This window comes from Lacerta agilis, chromosome 10 (assembly GCF_009819535.1).
Source record: "Lacerta agilis isolate rLacAgi1 chromosome 10, rLacAgi1.pri, whole genome shotgun sequence".
Lineage (NCBI taxonomy): Eukaryota > Metazoa > Chordata > Lepidosauria > Squamata > Lacertidae > Lacerta > Lacerta agilis.
The window spans coordinates 24,143,180-24,157,249 of record NC_046321.1 but is presented as its reverse complement, the minus strand read 5'-3'; the positions used below and the strand labels follow the sequence as shown (position 1 = coordinate 24,157,249).

At 42.9% G+C, this 14,070-nt stretch overlaps 1 protein-coding gene across 2 annotated transcripts in view; it reads left to right on the top strand.

Annotated features, from left to right (window-relative positions):
• The window catches only part of SYN3 (synapsin III), a 178,126-nt gene that overhangs the window by 137,523 nt on the left and 26,533 nt on the right, over positions 1–14,070 (top strand). For both annotated transcript variants that reach the window (XM_033162091.1, XM_033162092.1), the window contains 3 exons: positions 6,165–6,307; positions 7,307–7,381; positions 9,811–9,913. In XM_033162091.1, the coding sequence (XP_033017982.1) occupies positions 6,165–6,307; positions 7,307–7,381; positions 9,811–9,913 (321 nt within the window). The remainder of the gene's footprint in view (positions 1–6,164; positions 6,308–7,306; positions 7,382–9,810; positions 9,914–14,070) is intronic.

Below are 14,070 nucleotides of genomic sequence, written 5' to 3'. Positions count from 1 at the left end.
AGAAACCCTCTTGTGCCTAGACAGCTGGAATGTCAGGACTACCTGTCCTGGCTTGTCCACCAATCTGCTTCAGGTCAACGACTCACGGGAGATAGCCATCATTGACCATGAGCTGAAAAAGCTCAACATTGACATTGCTGCTCTACAGGAGAGCAGACACGCTTCAAATGACAGCTTCCGAGAGAAGAACTACACCTTTTTCTGGCAAGAAAGGCATCCAGAAAAACCGCATAGGTTTTGCAGGTAGAACCACCAAATGAGGGTTCAGAACACTTGCTCACCTCTAAACCAGTCCGGTTAACATCTTGAGTGTTTACTCTCCCACTATCTCTACAGCCACAGCAGGCACTGCAACTCTCCAGCGGTTTGACTTCACCCCCAAAGGCGCACTCTTCCACTGTCTCCCAAGACAGATGGATGTCAACAGCTAGGGAGCTACATAAAACCCTGAAGCAGTTGATGTTCCCAACATCTATACCTAGAGCCTGAATTATGTGAGCAAGTGTCAACAGATAACATGACCCTTTTCCCATGGTGGCTGGTGCCCAGTAAGATTGGTAGGGTAGAAAGCAGAGAAATCAACAGTAGGTTGATCCGGAACGAATGACAGGCAGAACCAACTAATTCTATTTTATCTCTATTCTCATCCCCATTCTATAAGGGATATTGTTGATACTAAGGAGGTGGAAAGTTAGACTTTATTGCCAAAAAGAGGAACTTTTCCTCAATTCCTTACAGACTTTCTGGCTCTTATCTGAATTGGGTTACTAAGCTAAGTGAAATCAAAGGTCTGGCCCAATATAGCTTTGCTTATATTTTAAAAGAGGAAGGAATCATGTCTAGTCTGAAACTAGTTTCACAATTACAGCTGTAGCAACTCCCACCCACCAAGGGCCAAATACGTGACATGAACTTCAGAAAAGTTTATTAAACACTGAATTAGCAGCACCCATATTGTCTCCTTAATTCAAACCCCTTGAGACAGAAACACACACACACAAACTCAGCAAAATGTGTTCCATGGGAACAGTCTCTTGAAATTTCCATTACCTTCTGTTTGTAAAGGAGCCAAAATATACATCTGTTCTCCAGATACTTTCACTTTTCATTTATAGTACAACTTCACTCCCCAAAAAGGAGAGGTTAATGGAATTGAAGGGTGATGGAATGATGTGCAAGGAGGGCAGTGACATAGGAATTAAAGCCATAAGGGACACATGAACCTAATTTCCCGAGTCCTGAGATATGTCTGATCTTCCTCTCTCTTCTGTCTTGATGAAAAGAAGCTCGGCAAGGTTGTTCTTTAAAAAAAATGCAGCACTCTGCTTTTTCACCATTTACTCTTCAGTATATTCAAGAGTGGACTTTTGGACTTCGCTGAATTTTCTCCCCCAGCACAAAACCCTTTTGCTTTTCCCTCCCCATAGAGAATCTGAAATAGTACAAGAGCCACCATACCTAATAAAATGGGTTGAGCCAATTTGGGCAAAATACCAATATAGGTAGTTGCATATGTCAGCAAAATCCCAAGGACACCCTCCCAACCTTGCCCTCAGACTAATCTGGGAAATCCTGTTTAAGGGAAGGCAATTTCTCTCCCTAGGCCGTTAAGAGAAGATTGGAGGTGAGATGCGTGTGTTGGTTTGCACCACACACAAGTTTTTTTAGGGTAACAATCTGTCCTACTTTACAGCGGACTGTCCTCTGTTTAAAGGGCTGTCCGGTCCAAATTTGGTTTAAAGCTAAAAAGCCAAAAAGAAGGGAGAGCAGCAGTCAGCCGTGAAGTTTCTCCACTAACTGTTAACACGTGAACGGCATACTGAGCAGGCACACAGGCCATCTGGTCAGTCGTCCCTGCTATGGTGAGATACCATGCATTTCTACTTGAATTATTTCTAAATTTGCACATATGCACGAAAATTATTACATGCACTTTTATGCAAATCAGCACCCCCTTTTTTGGCAATGCATAAGTGACCACCCTCAGTGTTCTAGAGGGAGGAGATCAAAAAATGGTTTAACTATCATACCCAGAGCCCTGCCAGGCTCAGCCCTAAAGGTAAAGGTACCCCTGACCGTTAGGTCCAGTCACAGACGACTCTGGGGTTGCGCACTCATCTTGCTCTATAGGCCAAGGGAGCCTGTGTTTGTCTGCAGACAGCTTCCGGGTCATGTAGCCAGCATGACTAAGCCGCTTCTGGCGAACCAGAGCAGCTCACGGAAACACCTTCAGGGCAGAAATGAAGGCAGAGGAATGCTCTAGTGTTCCTCGCTGCTTTTTGCAACTTAAAACAAAAACAAAAACCCAGCTTCTCTCCCATTGCAAACAATTTAACACACACACACACACACACACACACACACACACACAACATAATATATAAGCTTCTTATTCAAGAAAGGAAATTCCTTAGGTGGTTTACAAAAAAAAATGGTGTAAAATATTTCTCCAAAAAATGCAAATAAAATTTAATTTTTTAAAAAAAACAAGTACTGTATACATAATAAAATGATTAAAAATACAGATAAAATCAACATAATTTTATAATAAATGTGTCTGGGTAGGTTTGCCAAAAGATAAAATGGTTTTAGCAGGTACCTAAAGTTGTCCAAGGAGGGCACCTGGCTGAAAAATCACGAGAAAGAATTAAAAGGGGGTGCATTGGATGAGCTTCTTAGCTTGCCTATCTTTCTCATTGGCTTAGAGGTGTGCTAAACTGCTTCCTAGTCCTCCCTGTAGCACAACCCTTTTAGGCCCTCCTAATGTTAAAGCATCAGTGGAAGTTGGAGGATCCAGTGAAGGTCAAGAGACAGCACATATCTTCCTCTCCATTATTAGGCCTCTGTCTGAAGGGGTAGATCCGTTCTATCCCATGGCACCTGGAAATGCATGCCCTCCCAGGGGTCATGGGTTTCTACCCCCAGTTACTTAGAACTGAATCCCACATTCTTTATCCACTAGCACAAGGAGTCTTGCGCCACCAGACGGGTGAGTTTTCATGTTGTGCAACAAAGAAACCCAATGCGACAGTTGCGCTAGTGGAAACTTGTTGCAGAACAGACAGCACAATCTATTGTACGACAAAGTTACCGGCAACCTCCTTATGCTTTGTCTTGCACAATAACATTCAACTGGTGCAAAAACGTTTTGCCAGTGGAACAAGTGTACCACTTTTTAACTTACCATAACATTGACTGCAACCCTGTACAAGTACCGGTACTGAGTCAGCAGGAGTTGCACTGGTGCTCAAGCTAAATAAAGATCAAAAATGAAACTCAGGCCCAAACTAAACATGAGGTTAATTGCTTGAATGTATTTAACCACATGCACATTTTTGTTATGTAAATAACGGGGGGGGGGGGGAGCCTGAGTGCAGCCTTGGGATGAGAGGGAGGGTCTTAACTATTTCTCTCCCTGCCACAGTCTCATAAAAACAGTCTCTCCAAAGCTGTTGTTTGCATTCCAAGGGAAGCCTCCCTTGGTGCCAGTATTCTTTGCACCTTTCGGGTGAAACTTTTTGTGCTGATTGGAAGGCATTTGTCAATACAAGTGTCTGAAGCTTTCGCAACTTGTCATGCCAATCTCTGTAGGAAACTGCAGCTGATAGTTTCAGAAAGAGTACATTGCTGAGCAAACGGACATCACAGTTTAGCAAATAGATGGTAAATTGTACATTTGTGATTTTGCAAGACGTCTGTTCCATTTGAGGGAGGCTGAATTCGTTCTTAATAGGAGTCAAAATAAATGTGCTCTTTTAAAAGTATTTAAACATGGAAGTATGTACACACACACACATACACACACACACTGCTTCTTTCTATGAGATAGTGGCCCTGTTCAGACCTGGGAAAGAGCAGTCATTCTGTGATAGAGCATCAGCCTAAGGTCCCAGGTTCAATCCCTGACATCTCCAGATAGCCCTCTTTGCTCCTTAGAGTAAGGGTTGGACTCAAACATGATTATTATTATTATTAATGATGATGATGATGATTTTTAAAAATGCAGCTTCTAATTTATTCTTTTGCACGCTCTCTTTCTCATCCTTTCTGACTGACTGCATTTTGCCCCTTTCATTTCATGCCTGTGCCTCATTTAATGGAGACAAGACTTCAGCTGCGAGATTCTGTAGAGGCATTCTGCCAAAATTACATGAGATTTATTAGTTCTATAAAGTGCTTCAACTTAAATAGGCCTGATATAAATACAACAACAAATCAGTGGTAGCTTTTTTTAAAAAAAAAACTTGCATGCTCTGTATCAGACTGACTCTAAATAAACTCTAATTGACATCAGTACATCTGTTGCTTATCATTTTGTTTCCACAGAGAAGCTACACTTCTATCAGCTGGTGGTAACACCCACCAGATCAAAATTTCCGAATAAGCTACACACTGGAGAATAGGGGAGTCCACTAAGTGGAGCTGAAGATAAAGTTGTGTGTCTGTGCTAGTATCTGGGATCTGATGCACCCCGTTAAGAAGTATGGAATACTAGGGAGTGCTAGAGCTTGAATTATAGGTGTGGTACCAAGGCCGGATAATAATTATGTTCACAAGAGACTCATTGTTCTCAGAGTTTTGCAGAGCTACAGATCAAGGCTGACTCATGATGACTAGCTTAGGACTTCTTGGTTTCCGTGACAACCATCTGTCTATCCCATAAAATAACTGGCCTGACAGATAAAGCAGAACCCAATTTAGATCTGACAGCGGCCTGGACATGAGGTTCACTTGTATGTGAGAGACACTATTCTTAGGCCCACATCATTCCCTTCTAAAGACACAAGCTCCAGATCTCCTATGTCCCTATCTGTGTAATAGATGCTAGTGGACGCAGCTGGGTTGTAAGCATTTATGGGAAAACGATAGGGATGGGCTGAGCTGCTAATTCCATTCTGTTTTGTTCACACTGATACTGAGTCACAGGTCTTCTTGGTCCCATTGTATGCATTTTTGCAACTTTCTGTAAAAAAAAATTTTTTTTAATGTTACATAAAATGCATGCTTTTCAATACAGTCTCCAGTAGAATGTGAATCTTGAATGATTTTTAAAAATGTAAACTGTAAGACTGATCTCTATCTAACTGCTTCCACTAATGCAAGGATTTATTTCTCAGCAACGAAACTCTTCCTCTCTCTTTTCTCCTCACCCTCTCCATTCCCTAAATATGTTCTGGGTTTTCCACCACCATCTTGGATCTGATATGGGGAGGGTGTAGAAGGCACGCAGTTGGAGGAGAGGGGTGGGAAGTTCCGTTGTGTAGCCAAAAGACCATGTGCTATTGGAAGCACTTCATTGGATACCAACCTGTGCTTTCATGCACCCTTTTCCTGCATCAAAAACCCACTGCAAAATCCTGGGAAGTATTTAATGAGACTGGGAGGTGCATTACAACTCATAAGCAAATCCAGGATCATTGGTTCACATCAACTGCTGAAAAAAATGGACCAAACACATTCCTGCCCCATCCTTAGGACATGCAAAATAACTAAAACAACAACAATACCGCAGTATAGAGTGCTTTTGTTCAGGCTTCCAGGCACTCTGTTCAAGTCTACCTCGCCCTCAGTTTCCCATTTTTCTCATCCCAGCAGTCATCCATGGCCACTGAGAGTGCTCAACCACCAGTAGACTGTTTGGGAGGGTTACCCCATACACTCACCCACCTTCACACACATTTTGGATATTCCCCCCCACACACACACACACACTTCTACAAACCTTGGGCTTTCTCTCTATGCATGGGTGCTGTTTTTGGTTGTATAAATGGATCAAACATCTGCTTTGCAACCAGGTCCCAGGGCTCAATCACCAACATCTCCAGGTACGGGACTGGGTAGAGCTTAGACTGAAAGCCTGGAAAGCTCAGCCGATTCTACTGAGCTAGATGGACCAATAGTCTGACTTGATCAAAGGCAGCTTTCTTCCAACCTCCTAGAAAACACTTAAAAGCATAGTTTTGTTGCTTTTTTTTCTTCACTTCCAGAATTTGCTAATGAACAACAACCATGTTCATTTACCCATATGCATCATTCTTATAATCATAATAAGCAAGAATATTATTGTGATCAATATTTTGCTACTTTGTAGTCCTCATACAGTAATGCTGCACCTTCTTACACACTCTCTCACATACCTTTTTTCCACCTTTCATCAACCAAAGGTGAAAGTTGAGAACCAGCTTGACTTCCAAGACATCGCAAGCGTGGTAGCCATGGCCAAAACGTACGTCACGACGGAGACTTTCATTGATTCCAAATATGATATTCGAATCCAGAAAATTGGCAACAATTACAAAGCTTACATGTGAGTTTGCCGCCGAGTTTGGGACTGGGTGGGGCAGGGAACAAAGCTGCTCTATTGGTTTGTTTATTTTTAAAGGTATTCATGTCCAAAATTGAATGCACTTTTTTCTTCTCCTAAATGCTAATTGTGGAGAACAACGTGTCCTAAACAAAAATGTTCTTCTGATCCCCATTCTATGACACAGATCAGTCCTGATGCTGCTCAGCTGTGGCCTGTGAGATCTGACAAGTGCAATGTGTCTGATCATATGTCTGGGCAGGCTTTGTGACTGCTGCGCTCCTCCTGAACGCAAAGCCCGGAAGACCATTTTTGCCAGCTGCACAAGCAGCATGAGCAGACATCAACAGCTAGTTAGGAGAAAGGAGACTCGTGCCCTTTAATAACTCTTGAGAAGTCACCGGGAGAAGCTGGTGGGTGGCTTTTAGAACCATTGACTTTATGGTGGCAGAGATAGCTGCATTTCCAGCAGGCTGGCATCACAATGGAAAGCAGGCTCAATGAAAGCCAGTGTTTCCCTTTTCTTTAGAGTTTCACATCACCCCCTTTTCACAACCAGCTCTAAAGCCCACTGATGTCTGTGGGAAGCTTTCTCTCGGCTCTTCTGGCATGGAGCCTCCTGTGCCGTTTAAATTCTACACTACAGAGCACAAGGTTAATTATTCCGCAGGCTTTTCACAGACTTTTTCTACTGTACAAAGCCTGACATACCCAGAAGAGAGTTCATAAGGCCAATATAAGACTACCCAGCCAGCATTTGGATGAAGATGTAACTAAGCAGGAGGACGCCAGCACACAGAGAGAACTTCCCAGCCTCCAGATGGAGTTACACATTGACTAGGGCGTCGGCAATGGCTTAAGAGCAAAGAGGAGCACAGGGCTGAGGAAGGGATCCCTGCCAACACCCTCCCTCATTCCCACCCTCCTTTCTTTAATATGGAGAGGAAATCGCAGTGTTTGGGGGAATTTATTGTCCGCATGTGGTTTGTTTGTTTTTCCCAGGAGGACATCGATCTCTGGAAACTGGAAAGCAAACACAGGTTCTGCCATGTTGGAACAGATCGCCATGACTGAGAGGTAATGAGCAGAAGGGGCTGCAGCCAAAATGCAATATTTGGGTCAATCTGATAGGCTTGGGTCTTGGGCTTCATTAACCATTATCTCAAATACACTGTAGCACAGAGGTTCTGTTTGCATTTTGCATTCTTGACTGGGGTGAGCAGCAATTGGCTCTCAGAAAAAATAGAGCATTACACCTGTGCATGCCTTTCCACCTCAGACACCTACCTGCCTACTTCCCCCAGCTAAACATTATTTCGCCCAGATGGGGTGGGCACAAGAGGGATGGCTGTTCCCCATCCCTAACCTTAAAGCCAAAAGAGGCAGCCACAATAAGCTTAAGCTGCTCTTTCTCAGACTCAGGTCACATAATGATGAGACTCCTACACACAAAGCTTCCAGGGTTCAACCCACATGATGATAGTCATATGTGATCTTTGCAAATTGACACTGTATATTTCAATACGTCTCAGGGGAAGGGCTGCAGCTCAGTGGTACAGGGTGTGCTTTGCATGCAGAAGACCAGGTTCAGTCCCTATCATTTCCAAGCAGGGCTGGAGAGCCATGCAAAACCCCACAGGACAGCTGCCAGTCAGCGTAGGTCATGAATAGTGACCTCCCAATGTTGTTGGCCTCCAACTCCCATTGGGCCCAGCCAGTATGGCCAATGGACAGGAATGATGGGAGCCATAGCCCACATTGGGTACTGCTAGTGCAAAGAGCATTGAGCTACTGTAGATGGAATGATGATTTGATTTGATTTGATTTGATTTGATACAGGGCCGATTCCTATGTACACATCCACAGGAAGAAGCTGCAGTTTGCACTGAAGTGCCTCCTTGTTATCCACACTCACCCCTGCATTAAGGCCTTGAATGAGACCAGCTAACAAATTTCCTATCTGTACTTGTATAAGATTTTGAACCAAGCAATATTCACCATCCTGCCTCTCCAATCCCTCTTCCTCAGTCCTTGCATGAACAGTCCAAAGCCCTTTGCTCATCAGTTTCATGTGGTCCTCCCTGCTGCACTGGCCTTAATGCAGTGCCTTGTGTATTAGCATGGAGAACCTGCCTGATTCATGGGGTTAATCCTGAATGTCAACAGCCCATTCCTGGCACCCCTCTCCTCATACATACCCAGTGTGGGAAAGAATTAGCTCACCGGTATGAATATTTTTATACTTCGCCACTTCCCTGCCAAGAAAGGTATTTAGATGATCACCTCTGGCCCCTTTCTTTCTGCCTTCTCCAAGGGCTTTGTTGCCTCATTATGCAACGGCAACTGCATTGTGGGTAGGGTGGTATCATTCAGAAATGGTATCGGGGTCTCCCTCTTTCTCTCTCTATCACACATGAGCCGCAATTGTCGGAGGTATGCCTCCTGCCTCAGCTAAGGCACCCAAGATGCAAAAGAGGACCTCTGTATCTGAAGCCACCTCTCAAAAAGGATATTGTAGAGCTGGGAAAGGTGCAGAAAAGGGCAACCTAAAATGATCAGGCAAACTGGTGAGGGTGCACAATTAAAGTTACACAAGGTGTGGGGAAAGTGAAAAAGAGGGATATTTTTTTCTCCATCTCTTATAACATGAGAACCTTGGGCTAGCCAATAAAGAGCTGAATGTTGGAGATTCAGGACAAGCAAAAGTAAGAACGTAATCACACATTAGCATTGTTAAACTATGGAATTCACTGCCAGATAATGTGGCTTTAAAAAATAGAATTAGGCAACTTCATGGAAGAAAAGGTTTTCTGCAGCTAATAGCCGTGGTGCTATGTTCTGCATCCAGAACTAGAGGCATCATGCCTCAGGATGCAAGGCACTGGAGAACAACAGCAAGAGACATTTGCCCTCACATCCTGCTTGTGAGCTTCCAATAGGAATCTGTTTGGCTACTGTGGGAAACTGGATATTGGAGTAGATAAGCCTTTGGTCTGATCCTGCAGGGCTGCTCTTTTGTTCCTAGTAATAATCTCACCGGCCCACTATGTGACCACAGACTTTCACAGACCTGTGCATACAACACATTTGTTTTTACAACTATGGTGCTAACTGGCTGGAGGACTAATTGTGTGCTTTGAGTTCAGCATAGACACCATGCCCTTCAAACAGAAGCACTGTATTGAGAGAAGACATTTTGATTATCACAATCAATAAGTAACAACTCTAGACAAATAAACAGGCCAATTTCTCTCTGTGTTTGCCCAGGGTTGCTTCCTGCTCTCTCACTAGGTTGCAGAGCCGTTGGCTATGGCCATAAAAGTGATGACTTTAATGCCTAGGAAATCAACTGCAGAATTAATCTATGGGGCCAAGCATGCATTCCAAGCTTCATAAGATGTTTATATATTTGGCTGGAATTTAAGAAAACTGATATCCCTGAAGAGGGGGCTATTTGGGAGTTTTTTATTGCAGTTTCTACAAGCAATCTTATGTGGTTTTTGCAGATATCGACTCTGGGCAGATTCTGTTGCAGAGATGTTTGGAGGCCTTGACATCTGCGCAGTCAAAGCTGTTCACAGCAAGGATGGAAAAGATTATATAATTGAGGTGAGAGGTTGAAGGAGTGGCATGTAAGCATCATTCAAAAAGGATGTGTAACGAAGTATATATTACATTATTTGACACAGACACACACACACACACACACACACACACACACACAGAGGCATGCATGTATGTAGAAACTCCTGTGCATAGCAAGTGCCCCTCCTTCATTTATTCAACCACGCTCCATATATTCAATGCACATTCATTTAATAGAAGCACAGAGTATATCTGTCAATGGACTTATCCACACTTAACTTTTGCCCTGCGCTTTCTAGGCACAGGTCAGCACTTTCCTGGTCTGTATCTGAGTGCTCTCCCCCCCACACACACACACACACCGCTTTCCCCAGGAAAGCCCATTCTTTAATGCTGAATCAGAACAAATGGCTTGATCATAGACTTATAGGTATCTCAGATGACTTCGGGCTGTTCTCAAGCCATGTATCTCTGGGTCTGTAACCGGCAGGTCTCTCAGAAATTAGCTGGACTTCCGGTTAGGTGCCGAGTCAATGGCGGACGGGAGTCCGATGGCTCCGTCCTCCGCTAGGCGATAGGGATCTCCGTGCCTGCGCCACGGGTCCCTTAAAGCCACGGGAAGAGCGTCCCGTGGACCGACGGCTTCGTGGGTCCCAGACGTGCTGTCTCCGCTCCTGATTGACCCTCGTAAGGGGGAAAACCAGGCGAGCGAAGCTCCAGCACGGGACTGAAGAAGCGACTGCCTGCGGAGGATCAAAGCAGCGATCCCGCCAGACCTGAGCACCCGGCACTTCCTACACAGAAACCTCCAAAGAAACTCTGTAAGTTAAAGAATTGGATTATTTTACAAGTTTAAAGAGCACTGCTTGCAGAGGAAATTGCAAAAGGAAGCCTGTTCCCTTTGAACTGTTTGCGCGAGCTTGGTAGCGCTAAAAGATCAAAGCCGCGACTAACGGGAAAGTTTTGCGAACTCTGCCAAACTTTTTAAAAGTGGATTAAAAGTTGTTTAAAGGATGTTTAAAGACTTAAAAACAGTTGATATGGCAAAAGAAGATGCCCCTCACCCTCTGGATTAGGATTCCGGGTCAGTAGCGGGCTGTGATACATTGTTGCCATTTTTTCTTTGTTGGTGTCTCAGTGACTGTTTACCAGTGGAGACATTTTGACTTTTTTGTAACCAGATACAAGTTACTCTATGGACTTCGGTGGTAACACTGCAAGTTAGGAACTGTTACTGACTTGGGCTACATGAAAATAAACCCTTCTTGGCTTTAAGGAATTTACATTCTGAAAAATTTAAACTCTTTGCCTAAAAGCTGGATTTTTGGGACTGGTGTGGGCTCCTGGCTCAGCAGTCTCTTTGTTCTCAGAACTGAGCTGCTGGCCACCTGGTGTTTACTTTTGGGACTGTTGGCCTTCTGCTGTGAATGTCTGAGATTGTTACCACAGCAACTGGAGTGACCTTGAGATTACAATTGCAGAGCTCACAGGATATGGACACTAGATCAAAAACAACTGGTGCTAGCTCTGCACAAAAAAGAGGCTCTGTTTCCCTAACTCTACAGGAACAAATGGAGAAATTGGTTGTTAGTGTGGCAGAAATTGCAGCAGGATTGAAAAGCGTTACTGATGGGTTGAAGCAAACACAAGATCAAGTTTCATCAGGAAATACAGCAGTGAATTCAGCAATAGAAAAATTACAAGCTGACATAAAAGCTGATATTAAAAATTCTACGCAGACCCTGGAAAAATCAATTGGGCAAATTGAGGAGAATGTAAGGAAGAACAGAGAAGAAATTAATAGGATTGGGCAGGAGGTGACCACCTTGAAAAAGGACTCAGAGGAAATTAAAGTGGTCAAGGAAAAAATAAAAAAGGTGGAGGAAAAATTGGACAATTTAGATTTGGAGCAGATAGAGAACATTGGAACACGACAGAGAACTGTTGAAGAGTCTCTCGCATTTCTGCAACTACATCAGAGAGAGGGCAACATCCGCCTAAGGGGTCTTCCAGAATTGGAAGGGGAAGACCTAAAAGCTTATATTGTGAAGTTATTTTCAGGATTTTGGGAGATAGAAGAAATCAACGTCTCAGCGCGCATAGTGAAGGCCTTCAGATTTGGTCCAAGAGGTTCCAGAGGAAAGAAAAGCAATAAAACAGTCAGTGACTGTTTGATTGTGCTACACGATCGACACGACAGGGACTATTTTCTGGACTTGCATTACAGAAACAACCTGGTGGTAGAGCAGAACAAAGTAATTTTTTATAAGGATATCCCCAGATTTTTCCTTGACAAAAGAGTTCCCTACAACGACTTGGCGACTGAGCTCAGAAAAAGGAAAATTCCCTTCAGTTGGGAATTCCCAGAAGGCCTGGCATTTACGTTTGAAGGAAAAAAGATAAGAATAAGATCCTTGGCGGAGAAGCAAAAGTTTTTGGACAAGCATCTGGAACAATTTAAAGGCACACCACTCGACCCAGCACAATTTTACAGGTTTCCAGCGGAATTTCCATCACCGCCGGGATTACCAAGTTTACCAGGTCCAAGCCAGGATTCAGAGAAAGACAAGAAAGGAGAAGCAACTGGAGGAGAAGACTAAAGAAGGGAAATGGCGCTCAAGTTAATGACATGGAATGTCCGGGGATTGAATCAGAGACCAAAGAGACGCAGAGTGTTTTACAGCATAGAAAAGAAGAATTTGGATATAATATGTTTACAGGAAACCCACATAGCCCGACGTCATAGAAGATTACTACAGAACAAAAAATTAGGCCAAGAGTTTATATCATCGGACAAGGTCAAGAAGAGAGGAGTAGTGATATATGCAAAGGAGAAATATAGCCCAAGACAGCTTTTTAAAGATGAAGAAGGGAGATACATCGCAATTGAAATTAATATACAAGGCGAAAAACTTTTGATTCTGGGACTTTATGCACCAAATGATGGAAAGTCAATTTTTTATAAGAAAATACATGATCTGCTGTTGGATTATTTGGATTACAAATTAGTTTGCCTTGGAGACTTTAATGGTGCAGTTTCCACACTAATGGACAGATCTCAAAGAACTAAATTAACGAATGATGGGAAACTCCCAAAGACTTTTTTCGAAATGGTGGATAATTTGAATTTGGTGGACTCTTGGAGACTAAAAAACCCTACAGACACAGAGGCAACTTATTTCAGTGAATCTCAGCAGTCATGGTCAAGGATAGATTATATTTGGATTTCGAATGAATTGGCTCCAAAAATACAAAAGGCAGAAATTGGCTCTAAAACTCTTTCAGATCACAATCCGGTACAGTTAAATTTAAAAATGATTTCCAAGGATTCTTTTAGATGGAGAATGGATGACGCTTTGATGAGAGACACCAAGCTAGTAGAAAGAGCGGCGAAAAAGATGAAAGAATACTTTCAGATAAATTGGAGTTCCGAAGTGGAGAAAAGAATTGCTTGGGATGCAAGTAAAGCTGTAATGAGGGGATTTCTCATTAGTGAAAAAGCAAAAAAGAAGAGACAACAAAATGCAGAAATGGAGAGATTGTTGAAATCAATCAAAGAAAAGGAAAAAGAATTAAGAGGACATCCCAGATGTGTCAAAATCCAAAAAGAAATCAAATACTTGCAATCCCAATATGCCAATATAATGAATCAGGACATTGAATGGAAAGTGAAAATGATGAAACAAAGAACATTTGAATCGGCCAATAAGTGTGGAAAACTACTAGCTTGGCAATTGAAGAAAAGACAAAAGGCAAATGTCATCAATACGTTGGTAGTAAATGGAAAAAATGTGGAGAAACCGGAGGAAATCAGATGGTGTTTTCAAAGATTCTACAAGCAACTGTACAAGGAGGAGAAGATAGATGAAGCAGAAATAGACCGATTTCTGGAAAAGAATGGATTGCAAAAAGTCCCAGAGGAAAAATTAGTTACTCTCAACCACCCAATATCGACACAGGAGATAGAAGACGCAATAAATAACATGCAATTAGGGAAGGCTCCAGGACCGGATGGATTAACAGCAAAATATTATAAGACATTGAAAGACTGGCTATCGCAGCCGCTAAGAGAAATTTGCAATAAAATACTAGAAGGAGATAGGGCACCAGAGACGTGGAAAGAAGCCTTTATCACACTGATTCCAAAACCAGATACTGATAAGACTCAAATGAAAAATTAC